Genomic DNA, 12500 nt, shown 5'->3' with positions numbered 1-12500 from the left:
AGTCTAAGCCGGCATTACTAATCAATTTTCAGTAATATTTTACTCATTAAATATTCAGTAGCCTAACGCTTGCGTTACAACACACTTTTAGTTTTACTTGTTCAAAAAAAAAAAAAAAAGACCGCGAGACAAATGAAGAATGCAAGTAGGCTAAGTTACCTGTTTTGTGGTTTTTAAATAAAGACTAAATGGCAGCGTCTGATATATTTGTATAGCGATTTATTTTTGACAGGAGTTTCGGCCTCTGTGCTCGCGGTGGCCAGTGGAAAAGCGGCTATATGGGTGATGATGGCATGAAGAAGACTGTACATTCGCGAGATGGACGTATGCCCATTAGGCTACTCTATTTGTTCTGTGTTTTCTTTCTAAGCAGTTAGGCTATATTTAAGTGGTGTTTTTCATCATGTTTTCATCACGCAATCATGTTTTTAATGCGGCGGCGCTGCCGATAAAGCACCAGAGCCAGGGACGGACTGGCCATCTGTGTGACCTGGAGAATCACAGAACGGCCGGTACTCCAGGACGGCCGGCGGGCCGGTCCACCAACCGCCACGCACGCGGTCATCACCTGTTTTTTTCCCTGTTAACGCGGCCGCTGGTAAAAACCGGAAAGAAAAGGGTGGGGCTGAGAAAGCGAGATAAAAAATTTTTTTGCGGAATTTTGATACCGAAGCCGCTAAATGTCGCAACTAACTGAAATATTTAGCAGCACAGCCAGCAGCAGCACCTCTCAGTTAAATATTAGCAGCAGTGAAGAAGTGAGCCAGACAGCTGTGCAGCAACATGCCACCAGTGATGATGAGGGACAGAAAGATGAGATGGTTCCACAGGTAGATCCAGGGCAAGAACATGAGAGGAGAAAGAGAGTTACTTGCTAGGGATGATGTTAGGAAGTGATGTTCAGGTTGCTACATTTTTATTGATTAGGCTACAGTAGTTAAAACAGCTAATCTTCAACATTTTAGCTGTAAAATGCCACATGCAGTAGCTAATATTAAGAAACATGTTGTGCTTTTACTTTTAAAAATGTTGGTAACGTTAGTTAATGCTTACAAACTTTGAAGATTTTGAATACAGAAGTTACATTTGTAATGGTGTATTTTCATTTTATGTGGTGTTATTATTTGTGCAGTAAGATTTATTACTGCATAAATTAATTAAGATTATTAAGTAGGCTAATAAATTCATTTTAAGACAGCATGGAATAGATTATATAATATGCCGTTATAACATTATTCATAATCTATTCCATGCTATCTTGGAATAAAACCTGTTTTGTTTTTTTAAATCCATTCCATCATTTGTTTATTCAGGTTGAGCTTAGACCAAGAGCAGAGAAAGACACCCACCTCAGCTCAACTTTAAATTACTTTAAGCGCCCCAAGTCAGACAGTCAAAGCCTAGAGGTTTTTTACACAGGACTGCAGTGTGTTGAGACCTCCATTTATATGTAGTATTCAAGTTAATCTAGAATAATATGCTTTTAACACAACATCTAGTCAACATCAGTGCTATTGCTATAATTTGGATGGTGTAGTATCATGAGCCACAATTAAAGTCTTGTGACACTCATGCCAGGCGTTATTGTTGTTGTTGACGAGTTTCTGCGCGCCGATTGCTTTGGGCCGGGCCTAGTCACAGTCCAGGGCCGTTTTTTAGTCCCAGTCCGTCCCTGACCAGAGCTCAAAGAACCAGCAAAAGCAATGATTATGAATATGTCAAATATAGCAAGGATACATTTTAATTGTTTATTAATAAAGATGAAGTTGACGATGCTGACTCGCGATCTTCGCAGTAGTGAATGCGCCAGAGAGAAATAGGCTACGGATTACATAAGCAGAGAGCAGTCTGTTTTCTTTCGTTTTGAATTGTTCTGTATAAAAGTATACATTTCAATATAGATATATTTTTCAGGTCTGTGAAGTATAGCAGCCTACCTTATACGCTGAGTTTCGGTTAATTTATGAGACGCGCTCCAGTTCACACGCAGGCGCCTCCGTGTCGTGATTATATTGTCTGCTATATTTACTTCTTATTTATTAAATCCAGGCAATTGGTTGATGAAACATTGATTAAAATTAAGATACAATTAATACAAAACGAAATTCACTTTAAAGAAAGGATTTGAGCCTTCTGTTTGAGGTGAAAGTTTTTAAACCCAAAGCTTACGATGAATGGCACAGCAGCGGCCGGTGCAATCGATGTTTGATGTCCTCTCATGTGTGGCCGCGCGCAGCAGATATAGTGTTATGTAGGCAGGTTATAGATAACGGAAGGAGGGGAATAACAGCGAGCTCATCAGACGTTTCCTAAAAATAAACATTGTTCACGAGTCCCGCAGCTCGAGTCCGAGTCGAGTCTGAAGTCTTTCGAGGACGAGTCTCAAGTCGAGTCTGAAGTCACTGTGTGTGCGACTTAAGTCGCACTCGAGTCCGAGTCTCAAACTCGAGTCCCCATCTCTGGTGTGTGTCACCTGTCTGAGTGTCACTGATACTCTCTGTCGTCACATTCATGCGCTCGAGAGCGTTCAGTAAGTGTGTGTGAGTGAGTGAGTGTGTGTGTGTGTGTGTCACCTGTCTGAGTGTCACTGATACTCTCTGTCGTCACATTCATGCGCTCGAGAGCGTTCAGTAAGTGTGTGTGTGTGTGTGTGTCACCTGTCTGAGTGTCACTGATACTCTCTGTCGTCACATTCATGCGCTCGAGAGCGTTCAGTAAGTGTGTGTGAGTGTGTGTGTCACCTGTCTGAGTGTCACTGATACTCTCTGTCGTCACATTCATGCGCTCGAGAGCGTTCAGTAAAGTGTGTGTGTGTGTGTGTGAGTGTGTGTGTGTCACCTGTCTGAGTGTCACTGATACTCTCTGTCGTCACATTCATGCGCTCGAGAGCGTTCAGTAAGTGTGTGTGTGTGTGTGTGTGTGTCACCTGTCTGAGTGTCACTGATACTCTCTGTCGTCACATTCATGCGCTCGAGAGCGTTCAGTAAGTGTGTGTGTGTGTGTGTGTGTGTCACCTGTCTGAGTGTCACTGATTCTCTCTGTCGTCACATTCATGCGCTCGAGAGCGTTCAGTAAGTGTGTGTGTGTGTGTGTGTGTGTCACCTGTCTGAGTGTCACTGATACTCTCTGTCGTCACATTCATGCGCTCGAGAGCGTTCAGTAAGTGTGTGTGTGTGTGTGTGTGTGTCACCTGTCTGAGTGTCACTGATACTCTCTGTCGTCACATTCATGCGCTCGAGAGCGTTCAGTAAGTGTGTGTGTGTGTGTGTGTGTGTCACCTGTCTGAGTGTCACTGATACTCTCTGTCGTCACATTCATGCGCTCGAGAGCGTTCAGTAAGTGTGTGTGTGTGTGTGTGTGTGTGTCACCTGTCTGAGTGTCACTGATACTCTCTGTCGTCACATTCATGCGCTCGAGAGCGTTCAGTAAAGTGTGTGTGTGTGTGTGTGAGTGTGTGTGTGTCACCTGTCTGAGTGTCACTGATACTCTCTGTCGTCACATTCATGCGCTCGAGAGTGTTCAGTAAGTGTGTGTGTGTGTGTGTGTGTGTGTGTGTGTGTGTGTGTGTCACCTGTCTGAGTGTCGCTGATACTCTCTGTCGTCACATTCATGCGCTCGAGAGCGTTCAGTAAAGTGTCAGCGGCGTCTCGACACCATCCGGCTCTCTTCTTCTGCTCTTCCTCTGAGCCGTGTGGACCGTTGTGGAGGTTTTCTCCACGCTCAAGCGTCAGTGTGTTGTTCAGGGGCTTGTCCTGTCACACACACACACACACACACACACACACACACACACACACACACACACCTGGTCAACCGTCATGCTTATATCCTGCCTGATCAATATTAGCCTACATTCACATCATTGCAAAAAAGAGATCACGGAAAAGTAACGTAACGCATTACTTTCCTTAAACAAGTAACAAAGTAGCGTAATTAATTACTTGTTTAGAAGGATAATATTATTAAGGAAATATTTTAGAAGTTATATTGTAACACAAGCGTAACACTGAGTGTGTGAGAGTCAGTTCACCTCTTCAGTCTTCATCTGTGTGTGCTCTTCATCACTCAGCTTGATCTCAAACATGACTCCTCTCTGAAACACACACGTGTCGGAGCGGTCAAACACGGGTGTGTGTCATGTCCTCGTGTGTTTTGTGTGTGTGTGTTTGTTCATACCTGCTGCTCTTTCCCACGTGTGTGTGTGTCTCTGTTCTTCCTCAGTAAGTCTGGTGCTCTGTCCTGAGAACATCATCACACTCATCAGACTCATTTTATTATGTTTTTTTCTCCCAACAGAAATTACATTTCTGTATAAATCATCTCTGAATTTATAATTATGTGATTATATTTCAAAGTGGCTTTAAAAATCAAAATGCTGTTGAGTGGCTGTAAAAAAAAAAAATTAAAGCACATTTAAATACATCTTTAAACGAGAGACCCATACGAGCAGCTGAACACATCTGGTGTTTTTATTTTAGTGAACGGAGAAGTTGTAATTTCTGGTAAATGTTCATTAGACATTTTCTGCTTTTCAAATGCTGATTGGAGAAACAACGGTGTACCACTTAATTTATTCATAAATAGATATTGAATATATAAGTAAATTAGCATTTTTTATATATTTATATTTTAATATAAATAAAAATCTAGTTTTATGAATATATTGTAAAAATGTAATGTTTATATTTAATAATTGTATATATTAAATATAAACAATTATAAATATATCAATTTATATATTAACATAAATATATTCATAAAAAATAAGGTATTTTAAAATCATATATATATAAAGAATCGCATTCACAAGACCTTTATTTTGGTTTATTTTGATTTTATTATAGTGCTTTTTTGGGCTTCAAATTTTCTCCAGCCATTCACTCTCATTATAAAGCTTGGAAGAGTTAGGACATTTTTTAATAACTCTGATTGTGTTCGTCTAGAAGAATGTCATATACATCTAGGATAACTTCAGAGTGAGTAAATCATGGGCTAACACTCACGTGTTTGATTCATCAACGTCCAGAACCAATAACACGTACCTCGACCTCTGCTCTCATTCTCATCTCTCTGACATCATGATGATACTGCTCTCTGATTCGCTGGAGCTGCTTCAGGTACTCCTGCAACACACACACACACACACACACACACACACCTTCAGCACACTGATGTGTCGTTATCTAACGATCATGAATAGGAGTGTGACGACGGTGACCTCCTGTCCCTGCAGTTTCCCGCTCTGAGACGCTTTTCTCCCATGATGCTCTTGTGCGTTGGGCGGCCGACACTCTTCGTCTGCTGTGGACGGTCTGAGACCCTGAACACCAGAAATGATCAATGATTCATCACTCTACATCAGATCTGGTCAATATTACTCAAATACATGAATATACGATAAATACAGCTGTAAATTACAACACACATGCACACATATTTAAAGAAGAAGTTATGAAAGCAAAATTATGGAAGCTTGTTTCAGCCACAGAATAAAACATTTTAAAAGATAATTGCGACTTTTTATCTCACAATTGCGAGTGTACATCTCTCATTTCTGACTTTATTTCTTGCAATTTCGAGTTTATATCTCGCAATTCTGACTTTATATCTCGCAATTCTGACTTTATATCTCGCAATTCTGACTTTATATCTCGCAATTCTGACTTTATATCTCGCAATTCTGACTTTATATCTCGCAATTCTGACTTTATATCTCGCAATTCTGACTTTATATCTCGCAATTCTGACTTTATATCTCGCAATTCTGACTTTATATCTCGCAATTCTGACTTTATGTCTCGCAATTCTGACTTTATATCTTGCAATTCTGACTTTATATCTCGCAATTCTGACTTTATATCTCGCAATACTGACTTTATATCACGCAATTCTGACTTTATATCTCGCAATTCTGACTTTATATCTCGCAATTCTGACTTTATATCTCGCAATTCTGACTTTATATCTTGCAATTCTGACTTTATATCTCGCAATTCTGACTTTATATCTCGCAATACTTACTTTATATCTCGCAATTCTGACTTTATATCTCGCAATTCTGACTTTATATCACGCAATTCTGACTGTATATCACGCAATTCTGACTTTATATCTCGCAATTCTGACTTTATATCTCGCAATTCTGACTTTATATCTCGCAATTCTGACTTTATATCTCTCAATTCTGACTTTATATCACGCAATTCTGACTTTATATCTCGCAATTCTGACTTTATATCACGCAATTCTGACTTTATATCTCGCAATTCTGACTTTATATCTCGCAATTCTGACTTTATATCTCGCAATACTTACTTTATATCTCGCAATTCTGACTTTATATCTCGCAATACTTACTTTATATCTCGCAATTCTGACTTTATATCTCGCAATTCTGACTTTATATCACGCAATTCTGACTTTATATCACGCAATTCTGACTTTATATCTCGCAATTCTGACTTTATCACGCAATTCTGACTTTATATCTCGCAATTCTGACTTTATATCTCGCAATTCTGACTTTATATCTCACAATTCTGACTTTATATCTCGCAATTCTGACTTTATATCACGCAATTCTGACTTTATATCTCGCAATTCTGACTTTATATCACACAATTCTGACTTTATATCTCGCAATTCTGACTTTATATCTCGCAATTCTGACTTTATATCTCGCAATTCTGACTTTATATCTCGCAATTCTGACTTTATATCTCGCAATTCTGACTTTATATCTCGCAATTCTGACTTTATATCTCACAATTCTGACTTTATATCACGCAATTCTGACTTTATATCTCGCAATTCTGACTTTATATCTCGCAATTCTGACTTTATATCACGCAATTCTGACTTTATATCACGCAATTCTGACTTTATTTCTTGCAATTACGAGATTATATCTTGCAATTCTGACTTTATATCTCGCAATTCTGACTTTATATCACGCAATTCTGACTTTATATCGCGCAATTCTGACTTTATATCACGCAATTCTGACTTTATTTCTTGCAATTACGAGATTATATCTTGCAATTCTGACTTTATATCTCGCAATTCTGACTTTATATCTCGCAATTCAGACTTTATATCACGCAATTCTGACTTTATATCACGCAATTCTGACTTTATATCTCGCAATTCTGACTTTATATCACGCAATTCAGACTTTATATCACGCAATTCTGACTTTATATCACGCAATTCTGACTTTATATCTCGCAATTCTGACTTTATATCTCGCAATTCTGACTTTATATCTCGCAATTCAGACTTTATATCACGCAATTCTGACTTTATATCACGCAATTCTGACTTTATATCTCGCAATTCTGACTTTATATCTCGCAATTCTGACTTTATATCTCGCAATTCAGACTTTATATCACGCAATTCTGACTTTATATCTCGCAATTCAGACTTTATATCACGCAATTCTGAATTTATATCACGCAAGTCTGACTTTATATCACGCAATTCTGACTTTATAACACGCAATTCTGACTTTATATCGCGCAATTCTGACTTTATATCACGCAATTCTGACTTTATATCACGCAATTCTGACTTTATTTCTTGCAATTACGAGATTATATCTTGCAATTCTGACTTTATATCTCGCAATTCTGACTTTATATCTCGCAATTCAGACTTTATATCACGCAATTCTGACTTTATATCACGCAATTTCGAGTTTATATCTCGCAATTCTGACTTTATTTCTTGAAATTTCGGGTTTATATCTCGCAATTCTGACTTTATATCTCGCAATTCTGACTTTATATCTCACAATTCTGACTTTATATCACGCAATTTTGACTTTATATCTCGCAATTCTGACTTTATATCTCGCAATTGCGAGTTTATATCACGCGATTCTGACTTTATATCACGCAATTGCGAGTTTACATCATGCGATTCGGACATCTTTTCTCAGAAGTCCAATTCTAAGGTAAAAAGACTTTTTGCGAGTTTATATCTCAAATTTCTGACTTTATATCACGCAATTGTGAGAAAAAAAGTCAGAATTGTGAGATAAAAAGTCACAATTAACTTTTTTTTTTTTTCATTCTGTGGCGGAAACAAGTTTCCATATAAAATAGACCCACACTGACCAGTGCATGATAAAGCAAGTTGTCTGTAGTGAATGATAACTTGTGTTCAGTGACACTCACCAGTTGTTTCTGAGCTCTGAGTTTGTACTGATGGGCTTCACGTCTCCTCTGGAGATACTCGTCTCTCGCCCTAGCGACACTGAACACACACACACACACACACACACACACGCAGATGATTTCAACAGTAAATCAGATGCGGTGGTTATCGAACAGAGGGATTGATGACGTTGTTTCAGAGAATATAAAGACATTAGTTTCACAGATGAATCGATCAGAGCTCCAGTAAAGAGGATCTGGTTTCGAGTGTCTCACAGTTTGTAGGGCTCCAGTGCGTGTGTGTCGTGATCCTCCACAGGTTCTTGATGTTCCTGACGCTCGACCGGCCCGTTCCACCGGCGCTCATGGTCAACACAAGGTTTAAACGCAATCGGGTTTACAAACACAGCAGGGAATCGAGGCTTTATTTGCTGAGAGACAGTGGAGAGAGACAAAAACATTTATTTTATTAATTCAGTATATCTTCATTAGACTATAGAGTGTGCATTTATTCAGTGTTTCTGAACTCCTGAAACGCCTCCATTGTAGTCTTGAGTTTCTTCCGGGAACGAACACGTCACAATATTCCTCATTTAAATAATGCATACGCAGGATAAAGGGGCGGGGCCTGGTTGAGTTAGTAGTGTGTTAAACTGGCGGTTAAGGTAAGGGGCGGGACATTTCCCAAACACACTCGAAGCGCTCGACCAATCACAACACACTTCTCTAGCCGACCAATCAGAGCACAGTGTGCTTTTCAGAAGGAGGGGCTTCATAGAGACAGGAAGTAAACAGAGCGTTACTGACAGACTGGGAAGAGAGGAGCCGCAACAATGGAGAATATTGGGAAAATTATGTTTTTTGAATATTGAATTATGAAAACCTATTTTAGAAGAGGCTAAAAACAAACTCAAGACTATATAAATGGGTACAATAGGTTCCCTTAAAGGTGCAGTCACATGACTCACAGGGTCAAATATTAAACAACGTCAATGTCTTTATATGAAAACTCACTTGTGCTTTGGCTCTGTTGCGTCTCTGCTCGGGTCTCGGTGGTGCTTTGAGGACAGGAGGTCTCAGGACGGGTTTATATCCCACCGGATCTTTAGAAATACCAAAGAATTCCAGATAAACCAGGTCACTTTCACACGATACACTTCAGGACACCAGATAACACATTCTGCTTCATTTACTGTATGTTGTAGTACACACACACACACACACACCTGGATTGTGTGTGGCTTTAGGTGCCGCTGGTGTGTGTCCGTGAAGAACTGTGTGACTAAACTCATCCTCCAGCAACTGACATGAAATGGAAAAGAAAGTGCAGCTTTATATCATTTTTCATGATTTAAAAAGTTTTGGTAAATATCTATAGGTTAATATCGCAGTTCATGTATTGTTATACATGATTGATGCACTTTTATCATGGACAGATGCACTTTTATGATGGATATATGCACTTTTATGATGGATATATGCACTTTTATGATGGATATATGCACTTTTACGATGGATATATGAACTTTTACGATGGATAGATGCACTTTTACGATGGATAGATGCACTTTTATGATGGATAGATGCACTTTTACGATGGATAGATGCACTTTTATGATGGATAGATTCACTTTTACGATGGATAGATGCACTTTTATGATGGATAGATGCACTTTTATGATGGATAGATGCACTTTTACGATGGATAGATACACTTTTACGATGGATATATGAACTTTTACGATGGATAGATGCACTTTTATGATGGATAGATGCACTTTTATGATGGATGGATGCACTATTATGATGGATAGATGCACTTTTATGATGGATAGATGCACTTTTATGATGGATGGATGCACTATTATGATGGATAGATGCACTTTTATGATGGATAGATGCACTTTTATGATGGAGAGATGCACTTTTATCATGGATATATGCACTTTTATGATGGATATATGCACTTTTACGATGGATATATGCACTTTTACGATGGATATATGCACTTTTACGATGGATAGATGCACTTTTATGATGGATATATGCACTATTATGATGGATAGATGCACTTTTATGATGGATAGATGCACTTTTATGATGGATAGATGCACTTTTACGATGGATAGATGCACTTTTACGATGGATATATGAACTTTTACGATGGATAGATGCACTTTTATGATGGATGGATGCACTTTTATGATGGATGGATGCACTTTTATGATGGATGGATGCACTTTTATGATGGATGGATGCACTTTTATGATGGATAGATGCACTTTTACGATGGATAGATGCACTTTTATGATGGATAGATGCACTTTTACGATGGATAGATGCACTTTTATGATGGATAGATGCACTTTTACGATGGATAGATGCACTTTTACGATGGATAGATGCACTTTTATGATGGATAGATGCACTTTTATGATGGATAGATGCACTTTTACGATGGATAGATGCACTTTTACGATGGATAGATGCACTTTTATGATGGATGGATGCACTTTTATGATGGATGGATGCACTTTTATGATGGATAGATGCACTTTTATCATGGATAGATGCACTTTTATGATGATAGATGCACTTTTATCATGGATAGATGCACTTTTATGATGGATAGATGCACTTTTATGAGGGATAGATGCACTTTTATGATGGATGGATGCACTTTTATGATGGATAGATGCACTTTTATCATGGATAGATGCACTTTTATCATGGATAGATGCACTTTTATCATGGATAGATGCACTTTTATCATGGATAGATGCGGATAGATGCACTTTTATCATGGATAGATACGGATAGATGCACTTTTATGGAGTTCAAAACAGAAACAGCCATTCACTGCCATTATAAAGCTTGGAAGAGCCAGGATATTTTTTATTATAACTCTGATTATATTCGTCCGACAGAAGAATGTCAGATACACCTAGGATGGCTTGAGGGTGAGTAAATCATGGGCTAATTTAAATTAAGTGAACTATCTCTTTAAAGGATAATTCCGGTATTTAACACCTTGAGTCTATATTGTAGTTTGTTTTGGATGAACAAGAGTGGTGGACAACATTTTTTTGACAATGGTTCCTCTCTCGAGTTTTTGACTATAATAGAATTGGCCATGGACCCATTTAACATTGGAGTCAATGGGCATGTCCGAAAATGTCATTAAAACAGCCAATAATGTTCGTTTACAAAACTGTTAAACTCACCGAGTGGTTAGTGGTGTTCGTTGATGATTATAAACAATATATCGTCGCAATATATGATTCCAATCCGTTTATTTAGCTATAGTGGAACTATTTTTTCAACAATGGGATTTTACAAAATGACGAATAAAACACGACAGACACTGTATTTCGCAACACTTTTTGTTTCTGGAACATCAACGAACACCACTAACCACTCGGTGAGTTTAACAGTTTTGTAAACGAACATTATTGGCTGTTTTAATGACATTTTCGGACATGCACATTGACTCCAATGTTAAATGGGTCCATGGCCAGTTCTTTTATAGTCAAAAACTCGAGAGAGGAACCATTGTCAAAAAAATGTTGTCCACCACTCTTGTTCATCCAAAACAAACTACAATATAGACTCAAGGTGTTAAATACCGGAATTATCCTTTAAGTAAACTGTCAGGTGACGTCGTACCTGTGTGTCGAGGTGTTTGCTGATCTGAGCCTGCAGTAACGGTCGTCTGAGGAGTGTGTTCGCTGACGGACGGTCTCGAGGACTGATCTTGAACAGCTGGTTCAGCAGAAGTCGAAGTTCATCACTGTAGCGCTGAGACACTGGACTATAGCGCCCCCTACAGATCCTCAACACCAGCTGCTTTAAATTACTGCCCTCAAACTGGGACACAGTTAGCATAATGAAAGCTTACGTGTGAGAGTTTAGAGGACATAAAGATCATCATCTCAGTGTAAAGGTGATGTACTCACTGGATGTCTCAGTGCGCAGAGCTCATACAGGACACAGCCCAGAGACCAGATGTCCCTGCAGGACACATGAGTTCAGACAGACCAATCACACACAGATGAAGATGAAGAGCTGAACACACAGATGAAGATGAAGAGCTGAACACACAGATGAAGATGAAGAGCTGAACACACAGATGAAGAGCTGAACACACAGATGAAGAGCTGAACACACAGATGAAGAGCTGAACACACAGATGAAGATGAAGAGCTGAACACACAGATGAAGATGAAGAGCTGAACACACAGAAGATGAAGAGCTGAACACACAGATGAAGATGAAGAGCTGAACACACAGATGAAGATGAAGAGCTGAACACACAGATGAAGATGAAGAGCTGAACACACA

General features: G+C 38.8%; 1 protein-coding gene across 5 annotated transcripts in view; it reads right to left on the bottom strand.

Moving 5' to 3' along the window:
* Window positions 1-12500, bottom strand: part of LOC307002245 (serine/threonine-protein kinase Nek5) — a 36804-nt gene that overhangs the window by 12115 nt on the left and 12189 nt on the right. For all 5 annotated transcript variants that reach the window (XM_079619661.1, XM_079619660.1, XM_079619658.1 and 2 more), the window contains 11 exons: window positions 12116-12170; window positions 11826-12026; window positions 9386-9461; window positions 9174-9262; window positions 8436-8590; window positions 8181-8259; window positions 5219-5320; window positions 5043-5123; window positions 4177-4239; window positions 4031-4093; window positions 3572-3752 (listed from right to left, as the gene is read on the bottom strand). In XM_079619661.1, coding sequence (XP_079475787.1) covers window positions 3572-3752; window positions 4031-4093; window positions 4177-4239; window positions 5043-5123; window positions 5219-5320; window positions 8181-8259; window positions 8436-8590; window positions 9174-9262; window positions 9386-9461; window positions 11826-12026; window positions 12116-12170 — 1145 coding nt within the window. The remainder of the gene's footprint in view (window positions 1-3571; window positions 3753-4030; window positions 4094-4176; window positions 4240-5042; window positions 5124-5218; window positions 5321-8180; window positions 8260-8435; window positions 8591-9173; window positions 9263-9385; window positions 9462-11825; window positions 12027-12115; window positions 12171-12500) is intronic.

This window comes from Phoxinus phoxinus, assembly GCF_949152265.1.
Source record: "Phoxinus phoxinus genome assembly, chromosome: 7".
Classification (NCBI taxonomy): Eukaryota; Metazoa; Chordata; class Actinopteri; order Cypriniformes; family Leuciscidae; genus Phoxinus; species Phoxinus phoxinus.
This window is presented reverse-complemented; position numbering and strand designations above follow the sequence as displayed.